Below are 16361 nucleotides of genomic sequence, written 5' to 3' on the forward strand. Positions count from 1 at the left end.
AATCTCGTTGATTTAAAAAGATAACAATAACCATAGCAAACACAGCTAAATATCTAATCTGAAATTTTCTATCTATCCTGGAAGAGCTCAGCTTCATTTTTCCCTTGGTCGCTGTAGTTATTTTTGTTGTAAATAAAATTACTAAGTAAAGAGTTGTATACCATTTATAAACTAGGATACAAGCTTAGAGTACATAAATGTGTGTATGCTATATAGTCACAAAAAAATTGATAGTTAAATACTAGAATTCTTCGGCCTCTTTTCATGCACTTTCTAACAGCCTATTGATTCATCAAGTATTTGTTGAGTACTTACTGTTCTGAGCACTGGGGAAGCAATAATAAACAGGATGCATTGTTGTCTCCTTTTAAGAACTTACCAGTCTAGTTGGTGAAAGATAGGTAAATGGGCCATTACTGCGCAGTGGTGAATTATTGTTAGAAGTGCTTGGGACAGAAGGAAAAATATGTGGTCTTATGAGGATGCCATTCTCTATTGATGAAGGCGCCCTTTAATTTATTAAAGTTAAAAAATTTTAAAGTATTGCCCTAACTGGTTTGGCTCAGTGGATAGAGCGTCGACCTGCAGACTAAAGGGTCCCAGGTTCGATTCCCGTCAAGGGCATGTACCTTGGTTGTGGGCACATCCCCAGTAGGGGGTGTGCAGGAGGCAACTGATCAGTGTTTCTCTCATCGAAGTTTCTAACTTCTATCCCTCTCCCTTCCTCTCTGTAAAATATCAATAAAAAATATATTAAAAAAATTTTTTTTAAGTATTGACTGCTTATAGACAGAGCAAGTTAAGTAGAATATCTGAAAGCTCTAAAATGAAAAGCTAGTCCTGCTATTTTCCCTCATTTTCTGAAAGGAACTATCCAGAGGTAAACTCATTTTACTTTTTTGTCTTTTGAGTTATTTTGGCGATTACCACCTTTATAGTTTTTTATACTTTTGTAATCTTATTTTTTACTTTATTATCTTTAGACTGGATATCTTTATCAAAGACCGTGATTTCCAAAGTCTAGCTCAAGGGTCTCTGGGAGTTCCTGACACCCTGTCAGGGATTGCCAGATCCTTTCCTTTCCAATCATGTAACTGAATTTTCTTCATCTGCTTCAGACAGAGCGACATATTGCAGCAGGTTGAACGTACATACAGATATGAGAACGTAGTGGTCTCTCTTAAGCCACCCACTACAGGGATTTTAAAGAAATACCAAAAAATGCTACTCTTCTTAATTTTTTTGAAATTATAGTTTTCCATAAAAATGTCATTTATATTAATTTGTAATGGGTTCGTTATTTTTAAATGAATTAAAAATAACTATTTAAAAATTGCTTTTAATTCCCAATATGGTGATTATCTATTTCCCAACATAGCTATATGTGTACAGTGTATACATCAATATCTTTAATTTTCAGGGGCTTTTTTTTTATTCTGTTTTTTCACTTTTCTTAGCATTCTAATGTTGCTTTATGGATAAAATATTTTCCTGAAATTTCTGGAGTATATTGATTAGATTTTCTCCAGGTTTCTTAGGAAGCACCTACTAGGTTGTTAGTGGAGTCTCCTCTTTTAGCTCTTAGGTCTTTTTCCTCACAGCGCTCTCTCCCTTGGATGAGAGTGATGATTGTGGTTTTGAGGAAATGAATGGGGTCTGTTGGTAGTGTCCTGTATCATGCCTAGGCATGGAGTAGGTAGGCGTGATTTGGGATCCTCCTAACTGCCAAAGAAATAAGAATTTTCTTTTGGGGGTGGGGTTCAATTATTATATTCAGTAAATGCTACTGAGTGATAGTCACTGTAGGGGTAGTGATAGTAAATAACAATGACTAATGCTGTTTGAGTGATAGTTATATATACCACATGCTTTTTAAATCATTGTATGTATTTGAAGCCCTTTAATTTTCATGGCATTCTGATACAGGAAAGCACAGAGTAGTTAAGGCTCAATAAGAGGCTAACTGGGTTTTTAAATCAAGTAGTCGGATTGTAATGTTCAATCTCTAACCACTGAACATGCTCCCTCCCCTTTTAGGAAGGAACATGGAGAAGATAAACAATTTCCAAGGAGGTTATTGTTTACTAGCATTTCTCTTATTTATAGAAAAGTTAGATCTCATTACTGAAAGGTCAGGTAATTCTGTCTCAGTAGGTATTCGGCAGCCATGCTTTTGTGTACTTATTGCTGAGAAATTGTTTTAGGAGCATGGGTTCTGATGATGGTCCTTTCACTTACAGTTTATTCCAATGCCTGTACTCTATGGTGTTTTCCTTTACATGGGAGTTTCCTCATTAAAAGGAATCCAGGTAAGTCTTAAATATTTAATGATTTTGTAGAAAAACTTAAAATTCTTCATTTGCGAAGATTATTTTTATGATGGTAGTGATTTATTCTCAACTCTAATATTTTGAGGACAGGTTAACTGGTGACTTCAAATCTACATTTTCTTGTGATTATTGGCTTACTGCATATCCCCCTTCCACCCCCCTCCCCGAGAATGAGGTTATGAACTGATATGGTCCTAACTATCTTTAAATCTTTGAAAGGCCTCTATGATTGAAGACTAGTATAGTATGAGGGGAAATCAAAAGGATGGGATGGGAAAAAGGCTGTTTCTGATATGCCAAACTATAATTTCTAAGCTTACAAAGAAAAGGTAGATATTCGTTTTCCATTAAAAATGGTAATACCTGCCATGGGTATGGGTGCAATACAGTTTATAAAGCTAGTACAGAAATTATTTTCTGTGATCCTTGAAACATCATTGGGAAGCAGGGAAGGAAGAAGTACTAATTTTGTAAATCAGGAAACAAATTGAGGGACTCGCTGAGGGTTCTTAACTAAGCAGTGGAGCCAACCAAGGCTGGAACCCAGTGATTTCGCTATTGTTTTGTCTTATTTATAGTATTTCCTGGAGAACAACCCGGTGAAATTTACTAAGATTTGTATCAATCCAACCTTAGTGTAAAATATTTAGCACATAAAGCAAGGTTAGTACCACATGACCACCTCCTGTAATGAAAAGCATATTGTCTAAAGTTGCTGGCAAGACTTATCAAAGGCAGCATCTTGATTTTTTTCAACACTGTCCAGTATCTGCTCTCCACTGGTCAAGAAATGATCTCATTAACTCACTTTTTTTTTTACAATAATTATGTGAGGTAGGTAGGGCTGATCTTATTCCAAGTTTATAAATGAAGAAATGAAAGCTCAAAAAGACCAAGGAATTTGCTTACAGTTTCCTTTTCAGTGGGTGAAAAATTGGTAATTGTTACCTGAGGTTATTTTCATAGAATCGGTAATGTTAGAACCTTATAAGATTGTTACTGTTTTGTTGTACATATTAGGAACAAGTTGAAAGATTAAGTGACTCCTGCATTTGATTATAGCATACAAATTTATCTAAATATTTCAGTCCCCCAAATTAAAGCACTTTGGTTTGAGTTTTCGGATTAAATTAATTGCATTGCCCTGATTCCTCCCTCCCTCCTCTCTCCCCCTGGGTTCAGATGATGTATCCTGAAACATTCTCCTGTACTATCAGAACAAGGAAGTTATAGTTTCAATCACAAAACCCTGAAGTTGAATGTAATTTTTTTTCCTAGGTAGCAGAAATGATATTTTTGTTGAAAACGTTTTCTTGTTTTGTTTTCCATTCCATACGTAGTTTTTCGACCGTATAAAATTATTTGGCATGCCTGCTAAGCATCAGCCCGACCTGATATACCTCCGCTATGTGCCTCTCTGGAAGGTCCACATTTTCACGGTCATTCAGCTTACCTGTCTGGTTCTTTTGTGGGTAATCAAAGCTTCGGCTGCTGCAGTAGTTTTTCCCATGATGGTACGTTTTCTTTTTCAGACTTTGTTACTAATTAATAACATCTTTGTGTTTTATAGTAATTATTATTATTTATAATTGACTTTGAGAAACAGAATAAACCCATTTTAAGTACCTTTGGTGTTTTGAAATAGGAATGAGCCCTTTCTAGCTATTAAACTAATCATTTTCAAGACCGAATTTGCTTATTTTCTATACTTTTGTCTTGTTTGTTTTTTAGTCTTTGAGCTGTAGATGTCATTTTGTATTTTTAAAAAAACTTTTAAACAATGTTAGGATATTTATGGAATAAATATGATAGCCAGGTGTAAAAAGCAAAGTAACCAGAACAACTTGATGAATTTAGGACTTATTAAATTGTAGTGAAAATTTTTGAAGAATACTTGTTATAATTCAGTCATCGAGAGTAACTTTTCAAAGATAGGGAAACTCAATCGTAAAAGAAAGAGATATATTCGACCACATGATAATTAAATGTTTTATATGTCCATGGTAAAATCAGATTGTGAACTTAGAGAAAACATTTTTAACATATAAGGCAGATAACATGTTTCTGTCCAACTACACAGAACTCTTATGAATTCATGACCAAGTCATAAAAACCAATTGCAAAACAGGCAAAGGACAGGAAATAGTAAAAACAGAAAAGGGAATCCAAATTGCCAGTGGACATTTGAAAACATCTTTAACCTTAGTAACAGTTAAAGAAAAGCAGACTAAGTAAAAGCATATCTTTTTTACAAATATAATTGGAAAGTTATATTTTACAAATATAATCAGAACCTAATGCTAAAAAATGGGTTCTCTCATGCATTGCTCAAAGATTTTTTGTTATTATCTTCATGCAATTATATAATGTATGCAGTACAAAGTCATCATAAAGGTTAATAATCTTTTTTAAAGTGGGAAGATGCCGTGCTTAAACTGCTTTATAATTTATACCAGGCGTCCTCAAACCACGGCCCGCGGGCCACATGTGGGTGTTTTTGCCGTTTTGTTTTTTTACTTCAAAATAAGATATGTGCAGTGTGCATAGGAATTTGTTCATAGTTTTTTTTAAACTATAGTCCGGCCCTCCAACGGTCTGAGGGACAGTGAACTGGCCCCCTGTTTAAAAAGTTTGAGGACCCCTGATTTATAGAGTGTAAGGGATTTATATAAGAAAAGGTTAAAAATGCCTTTACATCTTTGAGCAGAAAGACAGAGGGGACTCAGTTCCTTTGAAGTAAAAAGGTGCATGAAATCATATTAAAATAAAATTTATAAAGTACTTTTTCTTATGTTTAATAAATTAAATATAATAAAGTAATGTATAATAAATTAATATAATTTATATATTTTTAAATGTTACTTAATTTAATATTCTCTCCCCCACTTTTTAAGGTTCTTGCATTAGTCTTTGTACGTAAGCTCATGGATCTGTGTTTTACAAAGAGAGAACTAAGTTGGCTTGATGATCTCATGCCAGAAAGTAAGAAAAAGAAGGAAGATGACAAAAAGAAAAAAGAGAAAGAGGTAAAAACACAAGAATTTTAAATTTTCCAAGTAGCAGCCACTATTACAGTCACTTTATGGGAATGAACTCCTTTAAGACCTCCTCAGAACCTTATCATTATAAAGTGTAAGTACTTTATTACCCCCAATTTACAAGTAAGGAAACTTGGAGAGAGGTTAGTTAGTAGGTAACTTGTCCCAAATATGGTTTTTACCCATTTTACCAACTTGCCCCATCCATAGTCCTGACACAAAAAATACTTTTATATATATATATATATATATTGATTTCAGAGAGGAAGGGAGAGGGAGAGATAGAAACATCAATGATGAGAGAGAATCACCGATTGGCTGCCTCCTGCATGCCCCCCACTGGGGATCGAGCCCGCAACTCGGGCATATGCCCTGGCCGGGAATCGAACCGGTGACCTCTTGGTTCCCGGGTCAACGCTCAACCGCTGAGCTACACCTGGCTGGGCACAAAAAGTACTTTTTAAAAAATTACATATTATGTATGTATTTAATAACAATTCAGAAGAATTTAGCAGTATGCAAACATAGGTAGTACAGAATAATTCTACATCATAGTTTACAATCTAATTTAACTTTAAATACAGAAGTATATTTTAGGGTACACTTAAATTTTTTTAAAAAAATATTTTTATTGATTTCAGAGAGGACGGGAGGAAAAAGAGATCGAAACATCAGTGATGAGAGATAATCATTGGTTGGCTGCCTTCTGCATGCCCCCTACTGGGGATGGAGCCTACAACCTGGTTCATAGGTCAATGCTCAACCACTGAGCCACACTGGCTGGGTGGTACACTTTAATTTTCATAGCGATTTAACAATCTGGCATACACAATGACAAAAAAGACTTTTAAGTAAACATCTTTTGACAAAAAATAAAATAAAACTTTAGTCTTCATATGTTGACTTGTAACATGGAAGTTGAGTTGCAATCTTCCGGGAGAAGTAATCTCTGTGTGTGTGTGTGTGCTCTAAAGGAGGCTGAACGCATGCTTCAAGCTGACGACGACACTGTGCACCTTCCGTTTGAAGGGGGAAGTCTCTTGCAGATTCCGGTTAAGGCCCTAAAATATAGGTGAGATACAACTGTACCTTGTAAAATGTGTTTTATATACACATGTCAATTGCACGAATAAGCTATTTAATGCTTCTTTAAAATAATGGTACCTATTTTTAAAAAGGCAAAAAAGCCTGCGTCTGGCATATCAGCTAATGGAGGGCTTCATGCAATTCTCCTGCTCCTGCCCCTCCCAGGGTATAAACAGGAGCGAAGAAGAAGCTGGACTTGAACCAAGCTTTGGATTTCTGGGCCAAGCAGACAAGATTTCCTTGTCTCAGCACTTTTTCAGTTTCAGAGAAGTTGAAGGTCAACACACAAGTCTCTGAATATTCTCATTGTCTCAGTGTGTGCTGGACAGGAAACCTTTGCAATGCATTTTCTGATAACCTTCCAACATACAACTCTGTTTAGAGGCCCGGGAACTCCTAGTGTCCAAAGGTGTGATTTGACCACTGGCAGCGAAGGCTCATATTATGGACAAATAATGAAGTTTCACATTTCGTTTGTCATGTGCACTTTGGGTGATTTATATTTTAAATTTAAGAAGAACTAAAGGTAGAGGTTGGGAAATGTAAACTTTTTTCGTAAAGATTAAAATGTAAACTTTTTAAAAAAGATTAAAAACCTACATTATTTATGCACACTTCTGATTCCTATTTCTAAATATTTACTCCATTTCTGATTAGCTAGTTAGAGCTCTGCTTTGCTAGATTCTATAAATGTTTGTTAAGTGAATTAATATAATAACTTTGATGGTTGTACTTCTAAAAAGAGTTTAGGGGAACTGCCATGGTTATTAGTGACACTCATCAACTTGGGGAGATTATTTATTACTTAATTTCTGTTGGTCCTGCATTAGCACTTTCTCAGTGTGATTACATGGGCCTTGACGAATGGAATTTGAGTTTGTATTTAAACTGTGTGATATTGAACAAAAAGAATGGGTGTATATTCACTTTTATTGTTTAAGTGATGACATGAACCATGATTAATGCTGCTTTCCTTCAAATTTGAACATCAGGAATACTAGGAATTGGCTGACATGTTTATCTCCCAGAATTTAAAATTTTAATTAGTTTTGGATTACTTGCCATGAAAATCAACGAGATAATTTGTGACACCATTTGGAAACTGTTTAGCCCTATACAATGCAAAAGTAATGTATTTAATGTGAGCAGACTTTTCCCCATCTAGTTTTGGAGGAAAACAAAATGTGTACTTTCTTCAAAAAGGTCTTAATGTCTACTGATGGGAAAGTCCTGGCTTAAAGGAGGGCATTTGGAAACTAAAACGTGCTTCAGGAATTCTTCTCTTCAGTTATTTGATGTTGGCAACCAAGCAAAGAAACGTTTTCTCAGAGCAGGCAGAGCTCCAAGTTGTATGGCCGGGCCATTGTGAATTGGGGCATTCAAATTGTGTGCACTTTTAAAAAGTTGACCTGATGAAGCAGTCATTTCTAGAGACTCTAAAATGATCATGTCCCACTTTTCTAGTCTTAAATTTAAAACGATATTTGGATTTAAAGAATGAACAAAGCTAGCACCTTCTAAATGATTGCTATTTGGTCATTTATAACCTAGCTGCCATCACATTGTTAATTTAACATCTAACTTGACATTTGTGTTTGTCGCTTTTTTGCATGAAATGTTTTTCTTTTGCTGAAGAAAAAGAGCTTGCAAATATGTTCTGTTAACTTCATATGTTTCCAGTACTACCATATTACTTGTGACTGACAACCTTGAGCCCATAATGAATTATGGATAGCATCATTATTGGACTTAGGGTTTTGAAGTAATTTTTTACAGTATTTCAAATAGACATTTGTTTTTTATAATGAGACAGTATTTTGATCTTTTATTTTCATTTGATTAATTTGATATAACACTTTGATACTAAAAATGTGAATGCCAGCAAAAATCAGTACTTATAAGCCTGTTTTTGTATTACCTGTTGAAATATTTTCAGAGCTCTGTTTTCAGTTTTAAAGTGTCACCTTTCCCAGCATTCTTTTAATAGTTTTAAGAGCTTTAAAAAAGCATAATCTTAATTTTTTCCTACCTACTTTGGATAGTAATTTGAAGAGATTGAAGTTTGTGCCAATTATAAGTTTTCTAATTGACTTGAGGCAATATTATTTTTATATCTATGAACACAATAATATATTCTTGTATGTTATTTCAATAGTATACTTATAGCCAAAATGATCATCTTTGGGCATCATTGCCAATATAATTAGCCTTACTTCTAGTTTTGACTATAAAGAAACATGCATTTCCTTGTGAGACCTTTATAATGGAACTCCTAATATTCTGATATCTTGCTAGACCTTGGTTTGTGTGCATGGCAAAGAGTTTTCATAATTTTAAGTTGATGAAAGTAAATATTATATAGGTAATAATAATAATGACATTAATGCTTTTGCAAGTTCTGAATACTAATAAAAAAGTGTATTTGTTCTTCAGTGTTGATCCCTCAGTTGTTAACATATCAGATGAAATGGCCAAAACTGCACAGTGGAAGGCACTTTCCATGAATACTGAGAATGCCAAAGTAACCAGATCTAACACGAGGTAGCTGTAACTATTTACGCATTTTCTATCTATAGCCAGTTTTCAATTTGCTTATGGATAGCTGTTCAGTAAAACCATTGTGTTTAACTTAATTTACATAATTTATATTTTTCTTATCTAAAACCAACTTTTTTTCTTCTTTTCCTCCCTTTTTCCTTTCATCTATTAACCCATTATTTTTCTGGATACTGGAATCAGGTAAAAATACTGGTTATTTTATTTTTAAAAATTTGTTGTTTTCTATTTCAAAAAATTTGAGCTATTTTATAATAAAGATGAATATATACCTCTGATAGTATAAAATACATATATATATAAAAGATCAGAAACCCTATAAAAATATAATTACTAGGGATAAATAAATTCTATGGTTGAACACTTTCAGTCATGCTCTCTGATGTTCCAAGAAGAAAACATAAAAGATTTTTTTAAAATTTTATTTTAGCCTGGGATTTCTTTGAAGATCTTGGGAAGTAATGTAATCCATGGATATAAAGGCCATTCAGTTTTACAATGTCCCATATATCACATAACCATGTTATAATCCCTTTCTTACATTTCTTATTATGTAACCCTTTTTTCTTCGTTTCAAGGCCTGAACCTCAGGGATTTCAGTTTGATAATCTTTAGTACTTTCATCCCTTAGGTGTCTGGAGAAATGAGATATAATCTTGCTGGATACTCATTTATTTATTATTATTATTATTATTATTATTATTATTTTCCTTAACCCTCAGAAGATATTTTTTCCCATTGTTTTTTCAGAGAAAGTGGAAGCAGGGGAGGGAGAGAGAAAGGGGAGGGGGGCGGGGGAGAGAGAGAGAGAGAGAGAGAGAGAGAGAGAGAGAGAGAGAGAGGTGAGAGAGATATATTGACTGGTTGCCTCCTGCATGCACCCCCAGAAGGGGCAGGGCGTGAACCTGCAACACAGGTACGTGCCCTTCCCTGAAATGAAATCAAACCCTTCACCCTTCAGTGTGCAGGCCAATGCTCTAACCACTGAACACACTGGCTAGGGCCTCATTCATTTTAAACAAATATTTATTTTGTGTACACTTTGTACCAGACTCTAGATAGGGTGTCAGTATACTCTGTTTGGGCATCAGGTTAAAATTTTTCCAGGCAAGCAGTCACCTAGCTATTTCTGTTTAGTTATTATCTTTCTGGTCACCATCTTTTGATGATACTTGATTAGGGTTTGTTTGTTGTTGTTTTTTTATTCTTTCCCTACCTCCTTTTAGAACGTTACTCCTACTTAATCTCTCCATTTTTTTTAATGTTATCATTTCTTGCGTTCTAATTTCTAAACTGGTGATTTCCTTATTCACTTCTGTCTTTTATCTTAAAAGTTTTTAAGTTGAACTCTGTCATTTTGGGTTATTTCATGTAGCCAGAATTTCACTGAATACTCTTAATTTTTCACCCCTCGTCAGCACTCCTGGCCCAGATTTTTAATATATTTATGATATGTGTGTGTATATAAATATCTACGTTACAGTAATATTATAGTATTTTTATATTTCTGCCTTTCATTTACTTTATCCCTCAATTCAAAATCAAATAGGAAGAAAGAGAATGTTTGGGTTATATTGTTTTAACAGAAAAATATTTGGGGGGGGGTACCTTCAGTTTTGTCTGGAGAAGGCAGCAAAACATAAGTGTGTTTTTATACTTTGAAAGTAATTCAGATCCCAGATATATTCCTGTAGTACAATTAAATCAGTTACTTAAATCCATATACATGGAATTATTGTATTTTATGTTAACTTTTGAATATAAGAATATGTGTTTTGATCTTATATTTGTGAACCAAATTTGGGAGAGAAGATTTATAAATTTGTTAAATTTTTTTAAGGAAATCTATTTGATGCTTACAAATGTTAATAAAGATTAATTTTTAATGGATTTGTCAGTGCAATAAAAGTCCAGTGCTATCACTGTTCATATATAAAGTAAAAGCAATAAATCAAACATAGTAATATACTGAGCAATTTAAAGAGCTGCTCTTTAGCTGTGAGAAAAGCATGAATCTCAGTGGGAAAATTATCTATTAGAAGAACTAAGATTTTTAATATTTGTCTTTCCAATTAAGTTTACAGATAGGAAAAGAAAGCAGTAAAATAATAGTAGCAAGACATTTATATTATTAATAGCCATCTGAAAGGCTTATTATGAATGCTTATTGTTAGCCATATTTAGAATGTAATATCTATTTATTTAAAAATCATTTATTCTCATTCTTTGTTTTAAATAGCCCTGAAAAACCTATGAGTGTGAAAATAAATATTGAAGATGAACCAACAAAGAAATACATGGATGCGGAAACTTCCCTATAGAATTGAACCAAGAGGAATTATATATATATAGATATACAGATACATATATATATATATAATGTGTGTATTTCATGTCACTATAACAATATTGTATGTCATGCTATTTATGCGTGACCACTTGGTTTTTAAAAGTGGTGTCTGAAGTTTGTTAGGAGTGCCATCGAGACTGTGTATATAAAGAAATAGTCTTTTAGAAGTGAGGTATATGGTTCTTACAATTCAAATATTTATTCTGATGAAAAAAAATTGTTCTGTTTTGCAATAGAAAGATATGGGGAAATGCATTCAATGTACATTTATTTAAATTTGTTTATCAGTGACAATTCATACCAATCTTTAGTGATATGTACTTTGTCCATATATTTCTAATTTTAACTTGAGTTACACACATTATTTCACTTGTGTAAGTGCTTTATGGGAAGAATAGGGGATCGTTATGCCAATGCTGTGGAACAGAATATTAACATGTCATGGCTTCTCTTTGTGTGTGTTTCATTTATGTAGATGCCCATCATGTTTCACAAGCGATGAAATTTTTTCGCTATAGAGGTAGAACAATGGAAATTTTCTAGATAAGAACTATAGTTTTGACCTTTTTTTAAAATTTTTATTTTAAATCTTTAAGACCTCCACATCTAGGTTTCATTCAGATAAGTAAAATTGCAAATGATTTTATAATTTAACCCCCATCCCAGTCATTCATTTATGAATTTTAGAATGCTAGTTACAGTAGTTAAATTTTGTTACCATTGTAAAACTTTTTTTCTGATTTCTAATACTTTTTTAGAGCCCAGAATGCTCACTCTATTCTCTGCCTTTGCTGTCTTTTACTTAAGTGTGGTTTAGTTTGTATCAGGTTCAAGGTTTTGATTATTTTTCCATTATAAGTAGTACGATGAAATAATCAGGAGTCAGAATTCTCTTAAATGGGTTTATGATCAGTATTACTTTATTCTAGTAGGATTTACCTTTCATTTTCTGTTTACATTGTTCTTTCTATTGTATAGATAATATTTAATAGATTGTTATATGTGATTTCATTTTTAAATATTTTATTTATTTTAATTGATATGATGCTTATGTATTATAAACAAACATTTGAAAAGGTAACAAATATAGAGTAAATTGTTAATGTAAATAGTTGGTGCTCATTGCATTTACAGTTTATTATCTGAAAGCAGTTGACAGATTTTACAACTTTATATAAAGCACTGCCATATTTGTATTTTAAAAGGAATTTGGAAATTTTATGTATAGCTCAGATTGATGGCATTCTTTCTGTTTTGTGTTAGTATTTGTTACTTAGTTTTTGATCTTCTGAGCTGTCTTTTAACTTCTAGCAAATCTTTTTAGTCATCGTTTTTCTACGATTAGCTCCACATGAAATAAATAAATGTTCTTGTTAAGCCTGTAGGACTGGATGAATGGGGATGTGAAACTAATTTGGCAAGAGGATAGTTTAATGACAGCTAAATGAATATAGAGAAGCCCAGAAATATTTAAAATAGTGACATGAATAGTAGGATGAAAATATTAATGAAATTACAATGCTCCCTTTAATCATTTGTAATTAAAGTACAAAAGTATGAAGAATGATCTTATAGAGGATCATGAGAAATGCCCAAAACTGGTATTTTAGCAATTTGGAATGCTTTTAAATCTATTCTAAAATACTTAATAACTAATGTAATTTACCCATCTGAGATTGTATTAACAGATTCTAGTTAAAATAACAGATTTAACTTATGCCTCAGATGGGAGGTTGCAAATGTAGCCACTCTTAAATATAGGTGGCATCATTAGGTACTGCCTAAAAAAGAGTTCTACTCTATTGACAGTTGATAATAGAGTATTTATTACCCACGGTGCTTGTTATTGTTCTTGCGCTTCCATTGAAGTGATTCCTTTTTGTTCAAAGCAGCATAATCATTTCCAAAGACCCCCAGTATTTGCTGCTGTATTTTGTAGACTCCCCTGATGTACATAAATAGGAGGATTTCCTCACATAATTTCCTTAAGTCTGGACATCATAGGGTTAACAAATGTGTGTTATTTTTTAGGATGTGATTTTAAAATTTAAACTGAAAACTACCTGGGATCATAGTGTTTCTGTGATTTTCTTGAATTATGTATAGTGATTGTCCAGTGCCAGAAAAACCATAACTTGCAAAATACTTTGCACTCAAAATGTTTTTAGTATGTTTCAAATTTGATAATGGTTTCTGCTTTCTTTGACTACTTGACTTACAAAATGATTTGATATGACTACTCCATTGAAGAGCAAAGGTAACTCAAGTTTAAGTAATTAACTGCTTGTTTTATATGGTTATATTATTCCACTATTTTTGAAAAATAACAATCATGGATAGCATTCATTGCCAGAGAGTGAGAAATATAATTTACTACATATACTGATTCTTAAATGTTGCCTTAAATGGGTGGAAATGAGCAGTAGTAATTGCTATTTACTGATTTACCTCAAGGTGCAAAATAATTCAACCTGTACATATTCCATTTACGAAATAAGTTCACAGACACAGCTCTGCACTTTCTTAGATGCCTTGGTTTCCAGGATGGAGCTTAGTGCTACTGAATACCCTGGCTCCAGAGCCACCTCAGGATATTCTTCTCTCCACCCTATTTTATTTATTTATAGACACTGCTTACAAAGACTATAATGAATCCTGATGCTGACCATCTTGAAATTTACTTTTTTTGAATGCTACTTCATTCTAAAATAGCAGCTTTTGAAAAAACAGTGAACTAACTTCCTTATGATAAAAGGATGATTCTGTATATTCTCTAATAATATTAGGTATGCCGAGTGAAGCACACAATCTTTCTAATGGGTATTTGTGTGCGTGTGCGTGTGCGTGTGTGTGTGTGTGTGTAAGTGATTTATCAAATCTTAAATCTCTCAAGTTGTTTAACAAAGCTGTGGCATATCAACGTTCACATTTGCCAAGTCTTCTGTAAAACATGTAGGACACATTTTTTTCGTGTCCTAATGTGTGTATTTATAAAGCAGATTTCTTTACCACTCAAGATTAGTTTTTTTCATCCAAAAACATTTCTTCTTTTTTCTTCACATACTTAAAATTTATTGTATGTATATAATAGCTTTCTTTTTCCTTTTACAAAGACAGGTTCAAAATTCTGTACAAAGAGAAAATGGTTTCTGAAACTGAGGTATGACACCAGAGCTTGCTGTCAGGATTATATCATGTACATCAGTTCTGTGAATATGCTCAAGAATTTTGCATGTGAATCCTGTTTTAAAGTGCTCAGATTTCAGTTACGTCAGCCATTGATACAACATTTTAATTAAAACAATGTTTAATTTAATGTTTTAAATTTATTTATATAGATCACATTGTTGTTATCATATGCAGTACAAATATGTGAAATGTCTTTTGGTTTAGTCCGACAATTATTTATTTTTTAGAAAGTAAACTTAAAGACTTTAAGGACATTCAAAATTTAAAATAGTGTTCAAAATTAAAAATTTGGCAATTTAATGTAAAGTTGATTCTTTTTTAACTTTTCAAAAAATAATATAAGTATCAATAGGAAAACATATATTTGGAAATGGAATCATCTAAAGATCATTTAAAAATTTAATTTATCAGCACATATTGACTTCTATAGTTGACTTAGAATAATTGTTAAACCCCAGTTTTTTAAATCAGATTTTTGTGCATTGATTGATTTTTGCGTTTTGGCTTTTTTTGTTGTTGCTTTAATATTGAAAGTTTTTGTTTTGTTTTGATTTTTTTCTGTAGAGGGGGTTATCTTCCAATGTTTACTATATTTAAATAAGTAGAAATTGAATTTTATTGTTCATTTATGTAATATTTGATAGCTTGGTATAATTTCACAGTACAGTTCTAATTTTTATGACTTTTATAATTACAATGATTTTTTTTGTAATAAAATCCAAAGTAAATTAAACATTTAAAACGTAGAACTGATATTTTTCGTTTATATGAAGTACAAGTTCTCTACCAAGTCTAATGTGAATGACCCTGCCTTTTAAATTTGTTTTATAATTGTTAGAAGAAAACTATTTTTTGGAGATGTTATTGAAGTTGAAAGAGCAATAAAAGTCTACTGAATTAGTTGTTGGATAGTCTTTATTTTGTACTTTGATTTTTAGAAGAGTTGGATATCATGCTCATGAGGGGGAATAGGGGATAAAGAAATGGAGGTGATTTCTATTTCTTACCTCCTGATACATGCTTCAGTAAGAGAGAAAAGAGAAAACTGATAAAAGAAGATGAAATAAAGTAGTGTGTATTCATAATTACTTTTTTGATAGTTGAGAAATTAAAGCCCTGTAAGATAGGCTGATCTATTATTTTTCCTATTTTAAGACATCTATTTAGGGTAGAATTTGCAATGTGATGTATAATGAGCACACATCACATTACATGTGTATGTAATGACCATGTTAATATTGGGTGCTCATTGTGTGCGAGGCAGAATTCAAAACTCTCATTTCGTTTACACTTCACATCAACATCTGATAGTAATTACTTTTCATGCCAGTTGAGATGTGAAATGAAGACATAAGAAATTTCCCAAGTTGCCCAACATGGAAGAGCCCGCCCTCATCCCCCACCCCAGGCCTTCACCACACTATTGTCCACGGGTTATGCATATATGCATACAAGTTCCTTGGTTGATCTCTTCCCACCCACCCGCCTTCCCTTTGAGATTCCATAGCCTGTTCCGTGCTTCTATGTCTCTGGATCTATTTTGTTCATTAGCTTTCACATATGAGTGAGGTCATGTGATACTTGTCTTTCTCTGACTGGTTTATTTCACTTAGCATAATACTCTCCAGGTCACTCCATGCTCTCAAATGGTAAGAGAACCTTTTTTACTGCTGCATAGTATTCCATGGTGTAAATGTACCACAGCCTTTTTATGCACTCATCTACTTATGGGTCCTTGGGCTGTTTCCAGATCTTAGCTATTACAAATTGAGCTGCTATGAACATAGGAGTGCATATATTTTTTCTGATAGG

At 33.0% G+C, this 16361-nt stretch overlaps 1 protein-coding gene across 4 annotated transcripts in view; it reads left to right on the forward strand.

The window, feature by feature from the left end:
* SLC4A7 (solute carrier family 4 member 7) overlaps nt 1-15436 on the forward strand; it is an 89864-nt gene extending 74428 nt beyond the window's left edge. For all 4 annotated transcript variants that reach the window (XM_079795422.1, XM_079795420.1, XM_079795423.1 and 1 more), the window contains 6 exons: nt 2241-2309; nt 3671-3844; nt 5225-5356; nt 6343-6440; nt 8888-8995; nt 11250-15436. In XM_079795422.1, the coding sequence (XP_079651548.1) occupies nt 2241-2309; nt 3671-3844; nt 5225-5356; nt 6343-6440; nt 8888-8995; nt 11250-11331 (663 nt within the window). In that variant the 3' untranslated portion in view covers nt 11332-15436. The remainder of the gene's footprint in view (nt 1-2240; nt 2310-3670; nt 3845-5224; nt 5357-6342; nt 6441-8887; nt 8996-11249) is intronic.
* Nucleotides 15437-16361: the final 925 nt, after the last annotated feature.

The sequence above is a fragment of the Cnephaeus nilssonii genome (genome assembly GCF_951640355.1).
Source record: "Cnephaeus nilssonii genome assembly, chromosome: 17".
In the NCBI taxonomy this organism is placed as follows: domain Eukaryota; kingdom Metazoa; phylum Chordata; class Mammalia; order Chiroptera; family Vespertilionidae; genus Cnephaeus; species Cnephaeus nilssonii.